This window comes from Juglans regia, chromosome 4, assembly GCF_001411555.2.
Source record: "Juglans regia cultivar Chandler chromosome 4, Walnut 2.0, whole genome shotgun sequence".
Classification (NCBI taxonomy): Eukaryota; Viridiplantae; Streptophyta; class Magnoliopsida; order Fagales; family Juglandaceae; genus Juglans; species Juglans regia.
In genome coordinates, this window is record NC_049904.1 from 34,236,424 (window position 1) to 34,256,951 (window position 20,528).

A 20,528-nucleotide genomic window follows, 5' to 3' on the forward strand; every position below is an offset into this window, starting at 1 on the left:
TGAAGATGAGAGCAAGTATTCTAGTAATACGCAATAAGAAGTACTAGCAAGGAATTGAAAGATTGTAATATAAAAATAGCTATTAAAATTATTCATTTCGAAGTTTTGTATTGTACAAACGATTCTCAAGACATCCCCTTATATGAACATAGAGATAAAGAATATGAAAGAGTGATATATAAAATAATAAGATACATTGAATTTAAAATTTTCAAAAATTATACATGAATTTATAAATTTCAAGAGTTGATACGTGAATTTAAGAATTCTAAGAATCATGCATAAATGAACTGAAATTCTAAGAGATGAATCTAAATAATTATCACAGAGATAAGTATGCATTTATAATATACAAATATATGGTATAATAATTGAAAAAAAAAAAAAAAAAACCCCCTTATCTCCACACCACTGCAACCAACGTCAAGAATCCGTATAGACCCAATCCCGAAAGAACACAAACCTATAAATATACGCACGAAAACTTCACAAAAGAAAAGCAAAGAAATGACGGACCTAAAATCAGAACCCAACTTCAGCTCCTCCACCACCACCACCACCACCACCACCACCAAGCCTAGAGTGGTGTGCTGCATAGGTGACATCCACGGCTACATCAAGAAGCTCCAAAACCTTTGGTCCAACCTCGAATCCCTCATCGACCCGCAAGAATTCCGGACAGCCCTCGTCATCTTCCTCGGAGATTACTGCGACCGCGGGCCCCACACCCGCCAGGTCATCGACTTCCTCCTCCGCTTGCCATCCCGTTACCCCGACCAGACCCATGTGTTTCTCTCCGGAAACCACGACCTCGCTTTCGCAGCATTCGTCGGAGTCTTGCCTCGGCCTCCGAGGTTCGAGTTCTCCGAGGCGTGGGAGGAGTACGAGGGCAATGAGGAGAGAGAAGGGTGGTTCAAGGGTGACGGGTACGAGTGTATGCACTTGCAAGGGAGGAGGTGGGGTGGAACTATTAAGGTTAGGTTTAATGCGGCTAAGGGGACAGAGTATAAGGGCTCGATCTACGATGCCGGGCCCACTTTCGAGTCCTATGGCGTTCCTCACGGATCTTCTGGTACGATCTGTTCCGTTCTTGATTGGGTTTCATTCTGTTTACCGGAAGGTATATCTGATTTCATTGGTCGCGGTACTCTGGACTCTGGAGTTTGATTTGTTTGATCGATTCTTGGTTACTCAATTGCGAATGTGGGTGATTATGATTCATAGTTGTTCATGTTTTCAATACGATTTTTCTTGCTTGTTGTTGCGTGTTTGGCTAGTTATGATTTCAAGCTATTTATGGACAATTGGGTTACTGGGCTTGATGGACTGCGAATGGCGATTCGTAGTTATTAAATCTTCAATGAGATTCTGTGGTTTATTGGTGCTATTTTTAGATATTCAATGGTAATCGATGCTCGTATTCGATTAGCGGTCGCGTGTTATCATTACTGTTGCTGTCTTATTGGATTAAATTTCTGAACTTTAATTGTGCACAGATTTGGTTAAGGCAGTTCCTGACGAGCACAAGAAGTTTCTTGCTGATCTGGTTTGGGTTCACGAAGAGGTCAGGCTTGTTTGGGTTCCCCTTTTCTTGTTCTTCAAAACCCCTTATAAGCGCCGGCAATATATGATGTAACCATGAGAAGGGTTTTTTTTGCCCCAATGAAAGATTTTCTATAGCCCCACACATTGGGGTGGGACTATGGGAGAAACACTGTGCGCCATTCAATCAAAATCTATTTTAAGAACCATAAGCTTCCAACTTTACAAAAAAATATCATTTAAATCCCAAGAAAAACGTTCATGAACAATGTTTGATAAGGCAATTGATTGTATAGTGGAGTGAATTATGGGAGCAACTTGCTAAATTAGTGGGTTTTGCCATCTTGGTGATGTGCGTTCTATTTTTTCAGGATGATGTCTGTTTGGAAACTGAGAATGGAATCCTACACTGTAAGTTGATTGCTGTGCATGCTGGTTTGGAGAGAGATAAAAACATCAAAGAGCAGCTGGATTTCTTGAGAGCCCGAGACACCCGGGTTCCTAAGGTGGAGGCTCTTAGCGGGAGGAAAAATGTATGGAATATCCCAAAGGTGATGGTTCTCAGTTTCTTTATCCTATGTACTCAAACAAGACTTTCTTCTGCTGCTAATTTCTTCTAGGATAGAGGTTACTTTGCTCACAGTCATTCCTGATTATACAGAACGTTGTTTTTGCAGCTTTATTGAGATATAAATTATAGTGGTAGAATCCTTGATACGAAGAATAACTGAAGTCTAGATATTTGGCATTTCGTATCTTACAGGAACTAACTGAGAATCCAACCATTGTGGTAAGTGGTCACCATGGAAAACTCTATGTTGAAGGCCTTAGGCTGATCATTGACGAAGGTGGTGGATATGAGGAAAAGCCAGTGGCTGCAATCGTGCTCCCCTCAATGAAGATTGTCCGTGACACCGATATTTTGGCAAATTAGTCCTCGGGTTTGTGGTAAACGGTCATAATGCAGTATCTATATGCTTTCTTTCTAAATTTGGCAGAGCATAAGATTTTAAGATCGAAAATGGAGGTTACTCCTCATCATTAGCTGATGGATGCTGGTTATAGAGACATGAGGAATTAATGTATAATGGAATTGGTGGAATAAGTTGAATATTATATATCCAGTTATCACAGATACATGATCAGAAAGGAAAAAAAAGTGCCATTGATCATTCTTTTGATCATCATCTTCTCAAAGTCTACTTGGAATGAAAGACAATTATAAATCCACCTTGTTTAAGAGCAAAGATGTTATAAGCAATGCAATTATGAATCTCATAGAGTTTGATCATAGCTCAGAATGCCCGTGCTTGTTAGGATAGATATCTTATGCTTTTCCTCACTGTTCTATTCACTAAAGTTTTTATTTGTGGGCCTATTTAGTATTTATCGAGTACTTGTGCTCTTTTCTAATGTTCTACTCATTGGGCGAAACCAGAAAATTGAAGTTGGAGGTAAAATTATAAAAATGTTTTTTTTTTTGGGAAAAATATATTTTTACAGAATTTTCCTTATATAAAAATCATTAAAAATGAACTTTTTATACTCTTTAATTTTAATTCGTGACCAAGAAGCTAATCAACATTAATAGTGCAGCACATAATTTTTCTCAGTAAGTTTCTCCATCCCGATAGTCTCTCGCATATTCCTTTGTCCATGCAGATTGCAGTATGCTAGCTCTGCCCTGTCACTCTAAAGTAACGTACCTTTGCCGCCCCTCTATTTTTTTTTAGAAGGCATTTTACTTGTACAAAGGTAAAAAATATTTACAATTATGAATTATATAATTTGTAATCGTTTTTTTTTAAAAATTAATTTTTTAATAATAGATTTTACCAATTCATAAGTTTGTAACGTCCGTACTATCATTTCTATAAGGATTTTTATTGAGTCATGATTCAACATTGAATGGGTTTTACTCGATTTCCTTTTTTCTATTTATTACTCAAAGTTTCCTATCATTATTAATAACGTACGAATATATTAATAAGAGAATTTATGAAAATCATTGTGTTAACATTGTTACTTTAAAATAGTGATTGATATCTTATCTTATCCTCTCATAAGGTTATTCACCAATCACCCAAAAGATCGTTTTTCTTTTTTCAAAAAATGGGGATATGAATCTGCCGTTTAGGGCGACTATTGATTTTGACGGGGATGGTATATTCGTAAGTGGATGTTATGCTCCATCAAGGAGTAGAGAACCGTTGATCCATTAGATTTTTGGAAATCTTAAAACTCAGAAGGAAAAATAAAAGAGTGACGGACATATAAAATATAATTAAAAGTAGTGAAATTTAATTATATGTTATAAAAATAGGATTAATCATGAACTGAACTGTTTTTACTTTTCTTTCCCGAAAAGGAGAAGGGAACCGCACGCCCACTGCCTTTCGTTCCTGATCTGCAACGACACCAGAGTGCAGATCAGTCTGGGTAGGTCTGCAAAATCCAAACGATGGACGACGCAAGATCAGCCTCGGTAGATCCCACCTCATACAATCCTCTACTTCACATGTAGCACCTTCTCCATGCGCCTGCGCCACACACACACTCTCTCTCTCTCTCTCTCTTCACGCTTCTCTCGGCGCCCGCTACTCAAAAAACACTTACCAGTACTCTCTCTCTCTCTCTCTCTCTCTCTGACTCAGTGCATAGCCTAGACCCTTCTCTCGGTTTTCAAAGCTCTCAACCAAAAATACTAGCAAAATGGTCTACTCAATCTCGGCGATGCGATCCCCGTCCGTTCCAACGGTGTGCAACTGGTGTCGATCCACCTCTAATGGCATTCGCAATACTAATATCTCCCTCTTGCCGAAGAAGGAACCGTTTTATCGTAATACAACTGTCTCTATCAATATTTTTGATGTTATTGTTTTCGAGTTTCTTTCTTTCGTTTTTTCTGTTCTGTTTGCCTCACTGCTTGATCCTTGATGCTTTGAGCTTTGGCGTCTTGATTCATTTGCTCATATAAACAACGTTCATACAACTTTTGATAACAAATGCAAGGAGTATATTCTAGTTGCCATTGTGATATTGAAAATGATACTTTATTTCATTTATGACGTGTGACATGCAAGTACGGGAAGTCTACCTTTTGATTGGAGGGTAGGTTGCTACAAATAGTAACTTCGACAATTATGTATGCATGTATGTGCTATGTATGATTGGATTCTGATTTCTCTCGTGTTTTTTATGTTCAATTTCGAGCATTGTTTCACTGTAGATTGAGGCCTTTTCGGTCCATGAGAGCTCTGTTTGAAAAGAGAAAGAATTAAAGTACAACGGACTTCCTGATCGGTCCAAATCCTTGTAGCTATTGGCAAATTGTAATTGCAGTATAGAAAGAACGATATGCGATTATTACGTAGCTTAATGTGGGGTTTGGATAGTGAGATGAGATGAGATGGTTGTGGATAAAAGTTGAAAATTGAATAAAATATTGTTAAATTATTTTTTTTAATATTATTATTGTTTTAAAATTTAAAAAAGTTGAATTGCTTATTGTATTTTATGTAGGAATTTGTGAAAATTATAATGATAAAATGATATAGGTTGAGATGGTTTTGGTATCCAAACCTAGCCGTGTGCAGGAGCGCACGCACTAGTGGCTGAATCTGACTTTTGGACAGTTCGTGCTACTCTCAGCAATACACAAGTGTTTATTTATAGAGGGATGTTACTCATCATCCCACACCACACACTTTACTTATTTTAATATTATTTAATATTTTATTTTATTATTGTTAAACTAATTGAGTTGTTCTACTTATCATTCATACACCACATTGTTATAGGAAAAATAAAAATAAAAAAATTAAAATAAGTGTGATGTGTGGAAATGATAAGTAGAATTATTCTTATTTATAATATATATAATACACACAGATGCGCGCGCACACGCACACACACTTTTCAAAATATGTATATATATGCATATATAAATATACATACAGATATTTAGTTTAAAACCAAGTTCATCTAACTTTGGCCTTCACCCCTCGCCTTCTTTAAACAGATCTTCATAAAAAGTCACCACATGTTCCCAGATCTCTGAAGCCTCTGTGCTTTCACTACCATTGATTTTAAGCATTTCAATGGTATTATTTCTCCTATAGGAGTTAGCCACTTTATGGAAAAATTTTGTGTTTCGATCCCCTTCTTTTAACCAAAGTGCCATTGACTTCTGACGCCACGATATTTCCTTTAGGGATAATACTCTCTCCAACTTTGAGACAAGTTCTGCCTTACGAGAGACTTCCTCTGCAGTGAGAACTCTATCTTCAGTGATCCTCTCAATGTTCTGTAATTCCTCCATCTTGGATCTCTTTTGTACCCCTATATCACCAAAAGAATGGAGATTCCAAAGCTTTAAATCATTCTTTAGAGTTTTTAGTTTGCCTGCAAGTATATGAGAAGGGGTACCAAAAAGCTGATAAGAGGACCACCACTGCCTTACCCTTTCCACGAAGCCTTCGCTTTTGAGCCACATGTTTTCGAACTTGAAATAGCGACGACCTCCTTGGATACCACCTCCATCTAATAAAATGGGGAAGTGATCCGATAATAGTCGCGGTAATCTCTTCTGACATACCTCCGGATAATGAATTTTCCAACCCGGCGATACTAGGAATCTATCCAGTAGAGACCACATCTGACTATTCAACCAGGTAAAAGGCCTACCTATCAGTGGGAGATCCACCAGATTCAAATAAAAAATGCAATCTGAAAATTCTGTCATGGCTAAACAAATCCGACAATTACCAGACCTCTCACTAGGAAATCTAACCACATTAAAATCTCCACCTATGCACCAGGGGAGGTCCCACTAGCTGTACACTCCCGCAAGTTCTTCCCACAAACAACGTCTGATATTGTTAGCATTTGGACTATATATACTTGCAAGCGCCCAAAGGAAATTATCCTCCACCATCTTAAAGGAACAAGCCACTATGTAATCCTTTACAAACTCCTCCATTTTTTCCACCACCCTTTTATCCCACATCACTAGAATCCCATCCGATGCCCCATTTGAAGCCAAATATACCCACACAGTTCTCACTATTCTTCTAGACACCAACTTCAACTTGATTTCTTGTAAACACACAATATCCGCTTTCCAATCTCGTAACAAATTCTTTATACGAAGGCGCTTATTAGCCTCGTTCAACCCACGTACATTCCAAGAAACAATTTTTGGCTTCATAAAGAAACATGCGTACCCTTCCCTTTACTCCTATCACGACTTGAGCTACCCTCATTCAGAGACCATTTAAGTCTATTAAGTTCCCTCTACTTCTTGGAACTAGTTTCTTGGATTGAGAATGGCTTACCTCAATGGCTGTGAGAAGGGCCATAAACTGCTCTTCATAACCAACACTCTCCATTCCCACCACATGTTAAATATCCTTAACCATTTTGAATACCCATTCGGAAATTTCAAACTCATTAGGAAACAAACAGGTTAACGGGAATGACTCTCTATCACTTGTTTCTCCCTCTCCCTCCAAACAGATTCCTTCCTTCCCATTCAACACCATTACCCAAATTGACCACCACATTTTTAGTAGGGAAAGTGTTCACCTGGGTTTCTGGAACCGCGACTATGTCAGCGTTGGCCTCCGCGAAACTCTGTGATATCCCCTCTACACTGTCATCCCCAAGTTCTACTATTCTCGGCGTCCCTCCTTCTAGTACCTTCTCACTAAGCCCTGTAGACCTCTGTGAAAACCCCTCTGCACTGTGTTTCCCTCGACTCTGTTTAGACTGTGCCGATAATACATCCAAGGCCTCTATCCGAATGTACTGTGTACCGACAAAGCCTTCCTCTGGAAAAAAATTGAGTGGTTGCATCTCTTTTTCCGGTTCACGCGAAGGGAGAATCTGCTCCACCACCTTCGTCGGCACTGTCTGGGCCACCGGCGAAAGACCCACAGTGAACCTCGCTGCGAGGAAGGGATCTGCTCCGCCGTGAACCTCTCTTTCTCTATGACCCACCTTCAATGTTTCTTTTTCTGGTTCACGCAAAGGGAGAATCTGCTCCACCATTATCGTCGGCACTGTCTGGGCCACCGGCGAAGGTCCCACCGTGAACCTCTATGCTTTCCCTACTGGTCTCAACACGTAAATGGGATTCCTGTTGGAGATGGGTCTCGGTTCACCTCCATTCGGATCCTCCCATTACTATTAACTTCTAAAACGGGCTTAACTGGCCCACTTCCATTATGGCCCAATACGGCCACTTGCCCATTAACCTCAATAAAGGGTGATATAATTCTGGGCTCATATCCAACTAATTGAGGCCCAACACCCACAACCACAGCCCCAGTAGGAAAAGCCCCTCTTAGTCCCTTATTATTAGACGCCATCTCCTTCCTAATTAACCATTCTATTTTGTTTTGCAGATCTTCAAGTTGCGTATTTGCTTCCAGTAAGACATTCAAGTTCTCTCCCTTAGCCACGCCCCCTTTGCTACCAGCACCTTGCCACTGTACTGGACACACCCCTCTATCAGACTCTTGTCTTGATAACGCTCCACTCTGACCCAGCTGCCAACGTAACCAACCTGTGACACAGGCGGTTGTTCCACCCTCAATGCCTCCTTGTATGAGTGCTACAATGGCTGAGCCATGGCTACCTTCTCTTTCCCTTGCCCATCCCTATGTGGATTTCTATCCAAGAAACATTCCCGCAATGCCTCTCCCATCATGTTCCAGCCCCTACCTTCTTCCTCAGGAACAAAGATGAAATTCTTCCTCCCTCCACCGCCATATTCCACAACCGCCATATATCTTCCTTGAGCATTCGAGCAGCGTTGGGCTATGAAACTACGACTGGCTTCCCGGATTATGGTATAGTAATCTCTTTTTTCTTCCTTTGTACACGCCTCCATCGCTTTCGCCAGCCATTAAATCGCTGCAGAACCCAACACCACCTTAGCCACCACCCTCCAACCCCTCTTTAAAGGCACTTCTCTTTTGTTTTGAAGCAGCGTCAGGGTTGATAGTGAATTTTGATAAAACAGAGTTAGTGGCAGTTGGAAACGTCAATAATTCTCGGCAGTTGGCTAATATACTTGGGTGTAAGGTTGCTGCTTTGCCTATGACATATTTGGGGCTACAGTTGAGGGCTAAATTACGGGCTTCAGCTATTTGGGATACAATTATTGAGAAAATAGAACGAAAATTGGCAGGGTGGCCAGGTGACCCTTATCAAGAGCACTCTTTCTAGCTTACCAACATATTTTCTGTTGTTATTTCCAATCCCAGTTTGTGTGGTGACGAGGATTGAAAAACTATATCGTGACTTTCTATGCAATGGACTGAGAGATGAATTCAAGTTCCACCTAGTCAGTTGGAATAAGGTGTGCAGACCAATTTTCTCAGGTGGGTTGGGGTTAAAGAACTCGAGAAAATTTAACCGAGCACTTCTTGGGAAATGGCTTTGGAGATACAATATGGAACCGGAATCTCTTTGGAAACTTGTAGTTGATTGCAAATATGGCAGGGTATGGTGGGGTTGGTGTTCTAGTGAAGGGAATGGGTCTTATGGTGTGGGGGTTTGGAAATACATAAGACGAGGGTGGGAGGTGTTTTCGCTATATACTAAACTTATGGTGGGGGGAGGGTACTCATATAAAATTTTGGAGGGACATTTGGTGTGGGGAAGAGGCGCTCATGGACTTGTTTCCTTTGGTTTTCCGAGTGGCACGTGACCAAGAAGTCTCGGTGGCGAATCTCATGGTGCGTTCAGGGGACCAAATCCATTGGAATATAATCTTTAACAAAGCAGCCTAAGACTGGGAACTAGACAGTTTTGAGGCTTTTTTCAGTTTAGTGTATACTACCAAAATGAATGGAAGGGGTGGAGATAAGTTGTGGTGGACACCAGTAGGTAAGGGCACTTTCTCGATGCATTCCTTCTATAAGTCCCTTACCTTATTTCTAAATACTCATTTCCCTTGGAGAAAATTGTGGAGGAATAAGGCACCTTTCAAGGCATTCTTCTTCACTTGGACAGTGACCCTGGGTATGATTTTGACTACCGACAATCTACGAAAGCGTAGGGTAATTATTCTTGATTGGTGTTGTATGTGCAAGAAAGATGGGGAGACAGTGGATCATAATCTCCTGCATTGTGAGACAGCTAGAGCCATGTGGAGTGAAGTGTTCAGTCGAATAGGGTTAAAACTAGGTGATGTCTGCTACAATGGTGGATTTATTGGCTAGTTGGGTGATACTGGGGGGAGTTCCACAAATCAAAGCTGTGTGGAAGATGGTTCCTAGCTGCATTATGTGGTGTATTTGGCGAGAGCGTAACGAGCGGACATTCGAAGATAAGGAGTGGACTTTAGAGGAGCTTCAAGCTTTATTTTTCTGTACCTTACTTCTTTGGGCTATGGCTGTAGATTTTAATGGCCTAAATGTACATGATTTTCTTGTTTCTTTTATAACAACTTAGATAGGTCTTACCTCTAGTATAACTTCTTGTATACTTGGGCTTTGCTTATTCTTATTTAATGCTATCTCTTATTTAATACTATCGTTTACCTATCAAAAAAAAAAAAAAAAAACATACATACACAAACTTGTTCTATAGACTTCAAAATATATAGAACAAATTTGTTGTAGGTACCAAATTGTGATTACGAAGGACCATTATTACCTCTCAATGATATAATTTTTGCCTTCTAGTAGAAACTTCTTTTCCTAAATTAGAATATGCCCGGAACCTCTTCATTATGGAGTGTTAGAGTTAGGTACTTTCTTCGAGTGACAAATCAAGGCTGCAAAGGTGTATGATCCAACATTCTAGGCACCCGGTAATTGGAAATGAGGTTTTAGGCTCAACCATGGTGGTTACACTGGCGTGAAATTATACTTGTGGAGATGTTAAGTGAGTAGAATTCGAAGGATAATATTGTTAATAGTAAAGGTGCAAGCTGCAACTTGTCAAGCTTGTTATTTCAACCTCTACAGAAATTTGGGAAGTTGCAAGTTGCTCCAAAAGCTGGCGGGAACTCCATGGACATTTAAATTGAAGAACATGTTCATGAGATGACCTAGATTCACACTGAATGCCGGATGTGGCATCATTCTCATTCCTTTGGTTTTTAAGCTGGGTAGTTACATCTTCCAGTTGTAGATTTTGTTAAATTAGGATAAATAAGGGACAGTCCTCAGATGTACATTCTTAACAGCTGTATGCAGAGCTTCTTCTTCATCGGTGGTTTCCACTAGAATTGATTTTGTTTACTTTTTGACCAGTAAGATTGAATAGTTAGTATTGATCAATTTAAATTCTGAATGCATTATGTTGGGGCTCATGTTGTTTTTTTTATATTTATTTTCAGATGATGATTTTCAAATATTGCTACTGTTTCCTCCTATCGTAAATATAAATCTAATTTGATGAGTGTTTATAGGGAAGGTCTTTGCACGAATGTCTTCTCCTGATCCTGATTCCTCATCATTAAAGGTTGCCGCATCTAATAAAGTCCTAGTTCCTGGCGGCCAGGGAGATGGTTCTTTATCCTTGACAGATCAGTTGGAAAACCCTGAAACAGATCTGGAAGATCACCTGGTATGTGAGTACATGCCCAGATGTACAATAAAGGCATATTATGTGCGTACATCGACCTTTATGGTGGAAAATTTTTCCTGTGCTCATGTTTTTAATGTCTTATACGTGCTCTAGAAATAATGAACTAGTTTTTTACTCAGTGTGAACGATAATGACAAATCTTTAATCTTTAAGGGGCTGATATGGAGTACTCTTCCTCAATGTATTTTTTTTGATAATTAATAATTTTATTCAAAGAAATAGGCATAAGCCCAAGTACACAGGACATATACAAAGGATCTATTTTGAGTGAGAGAAACAGCAGTATCTTTAATAGTGTTGTGGTTTCTAAAATTAAGCATTAGTGTTTATTCTTAATGGAAGTCTTGCGGACACATTCATATTTGTGAATAAATCCAGTAGTTCATTCTCAAACCCATTACAAGATACTCCCCACAAATTTATGAAATGTATAGTGTTCCGTTAAATCCAAGCAGATGACTCCTGTAATCAAGAGACAAGAGGACTAGAATTTAAAGGTTCATAAAACCTGGAATCTTCCCCCGTATAGAAAATTAAATAGGAAGGAGCAGGATTTTCTGTAGTGTCCACACCATCCTGCCACATGCTGTGTCCCACTGATGGGTGCTACAAGTTCTAGCAGAGAGTTTGAACTACCCAGACCCAAATCCTCCCCAACAGTCTTCTCCTATGCATGTTAATTTCTTTTTTATTTTAAAATCACCAACTGGTTATTCTCGCTGGGTGGCCATTGAGGCTAAATACTTTTGAGTTATCTGCAAAGTAGCAGATACCGATTCTTGGTATTACAGAAAAGCATAGAGGTTTCATTAGATCGGTGATTATCGTCATTTTTCTCCGAATGCCTCCTTTGCTTTCAAATTCTCAAAACAGAATTGGTTTGTTGACAATCTTTACGTGCTTGAGTTAATTGTCTTTTTCTGTCTCTTGATGATCTAGGTATTGCATGATGTAAATGATCCAACTATTGAACATGAAAAGAAGCTTGAGGATGAAGAAAAGTTTGTTGAACCACCCAGTAGATACCATGAGATTGATAATGAGCAAGATTCTGCTTCTTCAACACTTGCAGGTGAGGAGGCATCTGCTCCTATTGATGGAACAGAAAGTATAGAAGAGGATGAAGCTAGAACAAGAACTATTCCCCCACCTGGCACTGGGCAAAGGATATATGAAATAGACCCACTTCTGAACAATTATCGCGAACATCTTGACTACCGGTGAGATGCATTTTGATCTTCTGCTTATACAAGTAATACACCTGAGAAAGAATGTCTGAGCTACTAAGTGGCTGAGGGCTTAATATAATAAAGGGTGCATGATTAGTTGCTTCAGGTTGTGAACATTGTGGCTGCAGTTATCAACTTTCTGTTGATGCCTATGTGTGTTTCTTCTGTTATATCTTGCTGGATCTTCATGCAGTTGTGTCATTGTGTTCCTTACAAGGTGTTAATGTTCACATGGAGTTATTGCAGTTTTTCATTCTTTTTGAGAACTTATTAATGCAGATAGAGACTTGATTCAATTTTAAACTGAATAGGAGTATCCATAGAACTCGTGCTGAAGCATCAAACTTAGGCTATGTGAAGAGTCCTTGCATTGTGATCTTGTTCATAGACAATTAAGCATGTCAACCGGGAATCTTTAAAGCAATATCAAGAGAAGACATTTTTAACTAGATATTCTGATTTTATTTAGCTTTTTGGAGCCCCAACCTAACTTCCTCCTTTTACTCTATTCATTCATCGGAATGGAAGCTAGGTTTAATCTCACCTCTTCTCTGTCACTTGATTATATTGCTAGCCATTTACCTTTTGTGTTGTCAGTTTCTCCTGCACTAGCTTTAACAAGTGGTGAGGTAGGTCAAACTGTATCCAGAGAATTTTTTTAAGGGTCAAACACAGATGGCTAATCACTCTCCATGATAACCCAAAGCTGTGAATAATGATGATTATTCTTCATTTAAAAGTGTGACTCATAGACTGTGTGGTTTGTATATGTGATACCCCATATGATATGGATAAGGGTAGGTGGTGTATGGGATCCCACATTGTTTGGGAAGGAGAAGTTCTTGCTCTTTATAAGGTTCTAATGGGGCTCCAATTGTATCATTGACTAGTCCTTTTGGAGCATAGACCATGTAGTTTGGGCCTTCCATTGGGGCGTTACAAATAGTATCAGAGCCAGGTTCCAACCAGAAATGTGGGACTTGAGCTGTGCCACCTACAATGGACAGGCCCGACGAGGACGTCGGGAATTTAAGGGGGGTAGATTGTGATACCCCATATGATATGGATAAGGGTAGGTGGTGTATGGGATCCCACATTACTTGGGAAGGAGAAGTTCTTGCTCTTTATAAGGTTCTAATGGGGCTCCAATTGTATCATTGACTAGTTCTTTTGGAGTATAGGTCATGTGGTTTGGGTCTTCCATTGGGGCGTTATAGTATAAGTAAATACTTGAGGGTTATTCTTACCTAATGCTTTGTTTTGTTATTGATTTCAGTTGATTAAACAGTTCTTTGATTATGTTTCTTTTGTTTTCCCCCTAAATTCTTGATATGCTTGATAATGTCCAAGGCAGTTGTAAAACTTCAATATATATCGTATGCCAATATATTTTTTTCAACTACAGTTATGAACAGTACAAAAGACTGCGTGACACAATTGACAAATATGAAGGTGGTTTGGAGGTGTTTTCTCGTGGTTATGAGAAATTCGGTTTCACTCGCAGGTATTACTGATGACCATTTTGGAAGGTTGATTTTTTTCTAAATTCCGTATGTCCTGAATTCAATTGTTTTCATATTGTGCACATTTCTCTTAGTTGTTTGTGATCTGTTATTACTTGTATTATATTTTACATCTTCATGGAAGAAGGGAAGAAGAAGAAAGTATTAGTATTTTTTTCTTTAATTGATCAGGAGATGAAGCAAACATATTGGCGAGGTACAGAAGAGCATAGAAAATCCTATGATGTGGCTTATTATTTGTATTACAAACCTCCTTTTCTGGTGTTATGAATTTATTGTCCTTTAGTTCATTGTTAAAATTCTCATTAGCTTGCTTAAAAGATTGATGATTATGACTATCAATTCATTGTTGCTTAGACTTATTTAAGCATGATTAGTATTTTTTAAATGCATCTTACCTTTGCTCACCACTCCCTGATTAAAAGACCATGAGTATTTATTTCCAAGTGCTGGGAATGCAACATATGTTTGGCTTTGAAATAAAAGACAATGGTAAGTGAGGTTGCTCCATGAACCTTCTTGTGATTGATTCGCATAGGAGGGGTGGAACTCAAAAATCAATTCATCTTGGGTTTTTGATAGATTAGCATGCTTCTTCTAGGTTAAACAAAAGATTGGTAAGCAGAACAATTTATTCTGCATGCAAGTGGACCTTTGGCAGAAAGTATATCTATCAAACTGATACTCTTTTCCTCGTCACAGCATAGCTCTTCCATATATAGTTTATATGCTCCTAAATTCAATTGCGTACATCTTGTGGATTATTATGTGCTCCTAGTCAGACACTGCTACGGTCTCTCTCTCTTTTAGTAAAGTATTATTTCAGTTGATGATTATAATATCAAATGCTTTTCCAGTGCCACAGGTATAACTTATAGAGAGTGGGCACCTGGAGCTAAGGTTTGTTTGACCTCAGTTCTGTTTTAGGGAGATTTTGTTTTTCTACTATTTTTACTTTTACTAATGATATTATTATTTCCTTTTTTTATATTTGATTGAAGGTTTTATTAAAAAAACATACAAAAAGGTGGAGCCCTAATACAGAGGAAGTGTACAAGAGAAACACCTAACTATAAATAAAAAAAGAGTTGGGAAGCTGCTCAAAAGAACAGGGTACTGAAAAATAAAGATTTAAGCTGGAACCATGTTCTGCCTAGTCTAAGTACCGGTATTACAAGAAGTATTGGTGCAGGCATCCCTACCATGCTCATGACTGCAGTCAAAGATATGGATGAACTGATGGAAAATGTTATCAAATGTAATTTGGAGTAGTGTATCCATCCTTTTATTAGAAAAAAAGGGGTAACATTCTTTAGATGATTGAAGTCAAAACTTCTAAGATCTCTATGCTCGTATTACCTGCAATTTAGCATAATGTAGATGATTGGTGTAATTACTAATAAAAATTATGTTGAAATTAGCATTCATTTTTTTTCTATAAATACAAAATTTATTAAAGGTGCTGAAAGGGTGAAATGGGGTATTTAGCAATTATACAAAAGGACATCCAAAAATACAAGTAAAGGGGAGAGAGTTAGAAATCAAGCTCTAAAGTTGAATCATGAAGTCTAAGAAGGAACCTAAGGAGGCAAAAGAATAAGAATAAAACTGAATGAAATATGGGCCTTGAGGACCCATTTTGAGCGTTATTTTGGTAATTTGGATGAGCATGTTAAAAGTAGCTTGGCTTTTTTAACATTTTTCGCAATGTAATTTGGTGAGGTTTGTGGAGATATTTATGATAGAAGATCTTCATAGTCATAAATATTGAATGCCTTTCCATAAGTTGTGGTTCTTGAGCGGCATATTGAAGTATTAGCTTATTGTTTTCTCCTCTTACTTACATATCATGTCGTCATTAAATGCATTTTGCAGTCAGCAGCCTTGATTGGGGATTTTAACAATTGGAATCCTAATGCTGATATTATGACCCAGGTATGATTCCTTTCTTCTTCTTTTTTTCACTCATTAGTAGGAGGTTGGAACAACCTATATTCACATTATCTAGGGAGTCCAACCACAATATCTATATGGTGCTCAATCAAATGCCATTTTCTTTTACAAGTATTTTGATTCAATCTGATGATAAAATAATAGGAAAGGTGTATTTTGAACCTTCAAACTACCATCATTTTTTCAATTTGTACCTAAAACAACCAAATCATCAATTTACGTTCTGACGTATCAATTTTTGGTATGCACACTAGATTTAGATCCCACTGTCGATAGTGTGCCTTGTGTTATATTTTTCATTGACCTTAACAGTCAGATCTAAGTTGATGGTGCAAATTGTCAACAAGTTATAGTTTGGGTTGTAAATTTACAACTTGATTGTTTTGGATGCAAATTGAGAAAAAAAAAAAAATTGGAGGTAGTTTAAGGGTGCAAAATACACTGTCCTCTAAAAAGTAGATCAGTTTGTGAACACACACACAAATACATGGGGAAAGTATTCCCGCCCAACAAGTAAAAAATTTTCAATCCCGACTTTTGATTTGACCCAAATTGAGGTGTTTCCAAGCAAAACTGATTTCCTAAATTATGGATTGAAAATCATAATGGGCCATTTTTCAATGTTTACTTTTGGCCATTTTTATATCTTCTTTGCAGCCTAATTGATAGCTCAATAGTAGCTTAGTCAATTTTTTGGGCATGTCAATAGCCCAACTTGGTCCAACACCATTATATATAAGTTATATGTTGTATAGTATGTTTTTTTTGTTAGTATATATAGTATTTACCTATATTATAATCTATTATACAACGAAATATGGATGGTATTTATACATAGGATCTTTAATAAATGCAGTTGCGTAAACCCTAAGGGTTTGGCCCATGTAGTGAAGGCCTTGGCCTTGGGGTATCACTATCTTCAAGGTCCAAGGTTCAACACCTCATGGGTGCAAACAATCCTTTGTGGCCACACCCCTTGGTGAAAAGCCAACGATTTAACCAGTTCCGTGTAGGGAAACTTTCAAGGGTGTGGTGCGCGGGATCGGGGTTTACTCTGCAGGGGTGGGTCCGAAGGGCCCTGCCTTGGAGAGGTTCCCTGACATAAAAAAAAATGCAGTTGCGTAGGATTGGGTATTCCACCTTCCAACTTGACAACAGTCTAAAGGAAACTTCCTCTTCTGAAAACTGAGCCTTGGGGAGGGAGGGGAGAGAGAATCGAGGGCCAGTAATTGTGTTTTAAAATCAATTGACTTTTATGTTTGCTGGCATGACTCTTGTGTACTCTTCTAGTGTGCATATTTTTTTCCTTGTTTGTTTCCATTTTTGTTTATGTACCCTTGCAAACTCATTAGTTATATGAACAGAACGAGTTTGGTGTTTGGGAGATCTTTTTGCCAAATAATGCTGATGGTTCTCCGCCAATTCCACATGGTTCTCGAGTGAAGGTAACATTCTTCTGTAATGAGTCTGCTCGGTTGAATTTTCATGGTTCAATACAGTGAGTATTTAATGTTCTTTGAACTTCTTTTTCCCTATAAATAATTTTTTTTTCTTTTCTGAATTGAGAGTATGTAGCTAGAAATTGGTTATGACCTTTGTAGAATGGATCTTTTTTTTTTATAAGTAAATAAGTATCTTTATTGAATAGAATGAAACTAGGCAATACCCAAGTACACATGAAGTATACAAAGTGAAACACCTAATTACATTCTAGTGTACTGAAAAGAAGATAGAAACTCATGGACATTCCCACCCTTCAATACAATAGCAGAAAACCATTGTAAAAGCAAGAATATAAAAAAATTCCGTATTTCTCCCACTGCACGCTCCTTGTTGTTAAAACACCTATCATTCCTTTCCGACCATAGGCACCACATTAAGCACAAAGGTTTCATTTGCCACGATGTTGCCGATTGTGCACTGATATGCCTCCTGTTCCAGCATGCTAGTAGTTCCACCATACTCTTAGGCATTACCCAACTTAGTCCAACTTTATTAAGGATACTAGCCCATAACTCCCCTGCCACCTCACAATGTAAAAGCAAGTGATCTATCGATTCTCAATTCCTTTTGCACATGTAGCACCACTCCATGACCACCATACCCCGCTTCCTTAAATTATCAACCGCCAAAATCTTTTCAAGCGCAGCTGTCCAAGTAAAAAATGCAACTTTAGATGGTACTAATGCCCTCAAAATGCTCTTCCACTAAAAGAATGAGGGTTGTTGTACTGTCAAATCCTTGTAAAAGGATTTAACAGTAAACTTTTTTCTCCCCGTGTGGATCCACAACATACGGTTACCCTCATTTCCTCCTAACTTTTCTGAATACAAGTAGCTATAAAAATCTGCCATCTCGTCAAGTTCCCAATCCTGGGCATTTCTAGTAAAAGTGACATTCCAAGTTACCGTCCCATTGACACGACAAGCAAATCTGAAACTGCAGCTTGCTGATTTCCAGCCAAGTTAAATGCGACTGGAAAAACAATGGAAAGAGGGCTCTCCCCACTCCAAGCATCAAACCAAAAACGGGTTCTTGCTCCATCACCCACCTCAAACCTAATGTGTTTTTCAAAGGTGTTCCACCCACTTCTAATAAATTTCCATAAGCTTACTCCATAAGACCCCCTACCCTCCTTAGAACACCATCTCCCCCACTCACTACCATACTTGTGATCAATTACCTCTCTCCACAACGAGTTCCCTTCCATTTGATACATCCACAACCACTTTCCAAGAAGTGCCTTGTTGAAGATGCTCAAATTTCACACCCCTAATCCACCATTCGCAATCAGACAACTCAATATTTGCCAACTTACAAGGTGAAATTTGATTTCCTCCCCAATGCCACCCCACAAGAAAGCTCTAAACAACTTTTCAATTCGGTTTGCCACACCCACCAGTAATGGGAAAAGAGAAAGATAGTAAGTGGGAAGGTTGAAAATTGTGCTTTTAATAAGTGTTAACCTCCTCCCTTTTGATAGGTATAGCTGCTTCCACCCCGATAATATTTTCTCAATTTTCTCTACCACCCCATCTCAAATGCTCTTTGCTTTGAATGACGGCCCCAAAGGAATTCCAAGATATTTCATAGGAAGGGAAGCAATTTTACATCCCAACAACTCTGCTAGAGAAGCAATATTACTCACATCCCCCACTGGTACTAATTCCGACTTCTCCAAGTTCACCTTAAGTCCCAAAACAGCTTCAAAACACAACAACACCGACCGAAGAGCTTGAATCTGGTCACTAACAACATCACAAAAGATAAGCATATCATCTGCAAATAATAAGTGAGAAATGGAACTGACACCATTACTATTGTTGCCCACCGAAAAACCAGCAATAAAACCCCCCTAACGGCAGCCTCCACCATGCGGCTTAAAGCCTCCATTACTAAAACAAAGAGGAAGGGTGATAGCAGATCCCCTTGTTGCAAACCCCTCGATGGCTGAAAAAAACTACAAGATTTTCCGTTGACTAAAACCGAAAACCGAGTGGTTGAAACACAATGTTTAATCCATTCGCACCACCTGTTTCCAAAGCCGCATCTTCTCAGCATATAAAATAGAAAGTCCCAACACACATGGTCATAAGCCTTTTCCATGTCTAAGGACCCCCAGAATGCATTTTCTTAACCGGTTCTCCAAACACATTCGCTATTAAAACAGAGTCCAAAATTTGTCGACCCCGAACAAAAACATTTTGATTTGGAATTAAGTTTGTCCATCACCAAACTCATACGATTAGCTAACACCTTTGATATGAGTTTGTAAATCCCACCTACCAAGCTAATAGGCCGGAAGTCTTTCAAATCATGGGCACCAACTATCTTTGGGATAAGAGCAATGAAAGTAGCATTTAATGACTTCTCAAACTTAAGATTAGAATGAAAAGTAGGGAAAATCTGCATCACTTCCTCCTTCACTATCTCCCAACACTTTTGAAAGAAAGCCATAGAAAAACCATCCGGGCTCGGGGCTTTATCTTTGCACATACCTCTCACCACTAGATGCACCTCCTCTTCAATGAACGGCCTCTCCAACCAACTTGCTACCTCCAAATCCAGCTGGTCAAAAATTAAACCGTCAAGTTTGGGGCACCATTCTACTTTTTCAGCTAGGAGCTCCTCGTAGTACTGCACTATATGGTCTTGGATCTCTTTGGGGGCTATAACACATTTGAGCCTGAATGAAGGACTTCAATAGCGTTGTTACGCCTATGAGAATTGGCCACCTTATGAAAGAACTTAGTGCATTTATCCCCCTCCTTCAACCAAAGCGCCCTTGTTTTTTGCCTCCAAAATATTTCCTCCATCAACAAAACTTTCTTAATTTCGGTCACCACCACATTCTTTCTTAACAAAGAATCCTCATTCGCCTCCCCTTCCTCCAATACTTACAACTCATCCCAAAGAATATTTTTCTGCACTTCCGTGTATCTAAATACTTCTTCATTTCACTTCTTTAAATCAACCGTTAGAGCTTTAAGTTTGCCCACCACTATGAAACTAGGTGTACCATCAAAAGAATAAGCTTCCCACCAAGCCCTTACCTTCTCCACAAATCCTTCAACTTCCAACCACATATTCTCAAATTTGAAAGGATGCCTACCCCCATGAATGTCACCACAATCAAGCAAAATTGGAAAATGATCGGAACATACCCGTGGCAACC

At 38.8% G+C, this 20,528-nt stretch overlaps 2 protein-coding genes across 3 annotated transcripts in view; both read left to right on the top strand.

Annotated features, from left to right (window-relative positions):
* Nucleotides 1-433: 433 nt before the first annotated feature.
* On the top strand, nucleotides 434-2,716 carry LOC108987512 (tyrosine-protein phosphatase RLPH2-like). Its single transcript, XM_018960435.2, has 4 exons — nucleotides 434-1,072; nucleotides 1,497-1,564; nucleotides 1,914-2,093; nucleotides 2,306-2,716. Exons 1-4 carry the CDS (start codon nucleotides 508-510, stop codon nucleotides 2,474-2,476), a joined length of 984 nt encoding a protein of 327 aa, XP_018815980.2. The 5' UTR covers nucleotides 434-507; the 3' UTR covers nucleotides 2,477-2,716.
* Nucleotides 2,717-3,889: 1,173 nt separating this feature from the next.
* LOC108990696 (1,4-alpha-glucan-branching enzyme 2-2, chloroplastic/amyloplastic-like) overlaps nucleotides 3,890-20,528 on the top strand; it is a 31,282-nt gene continuing 14,643 nt past the window's right edge. For both annotated transcript variants that reach the window (XM_035689324.1, XM_035689325.1), the window contains exons 1-7: nucleotides 3,890-4,381; nucleotides 10,970-11,127; nucleotides 12,088-12,368; nucleotides 13,783-13,881; nucleotides 14,758-14,800; nucleotides 15,776-15,835; nucleotides 17,218-17,298. In XM_035689324.1, coding sequence (XP_035545217.1) covers nucleotides 4,255-4,381; nucleotides 10,970-11,127; nucleotides 12,088-12,368; nucleotides 13,783-13,881; nucleotides 14,758-14,800; nucleotides 15,776-15,835; nucleotides 17,218-17,298 — 849 coding nt within the window. In that variant the 5' untranslated portion in view covers nucleotides 3,890-4,254. The remainder of the gene's footprint in view (nucleotides 4,382-10,969; nucleotides 11,128-12,087; nucleotides 12,369-13,782; nucleotides 13,882-14,757; nucleotides 14,801-15,775; nucleotides 15,836-17,217; nucleotides 17,299-20,528) is intronic.

Coding starts and splice junctions, on each gene's coding strand:
- LOC108987512 (XM_018960435.2), top strand. CDS start 508: ATGACGGACCTAAAATCAGAACCCAACTTCAGCTCCTCCACCACCACC. Junction 1,073..1,496: donor CGTTCCTCACGGATCTTCTG/GTACGATCTGTT, acceptor AATTGTGCACAG/ATTTGGTTAAGGCAGTTCCT. Junction 2,094..2,305: donor ATGTATGGAATATCCCAAAG/GTGATGGTTCTC, acceptor CGTATCTTACAG/GAACTAACTGAGAATCCAAC.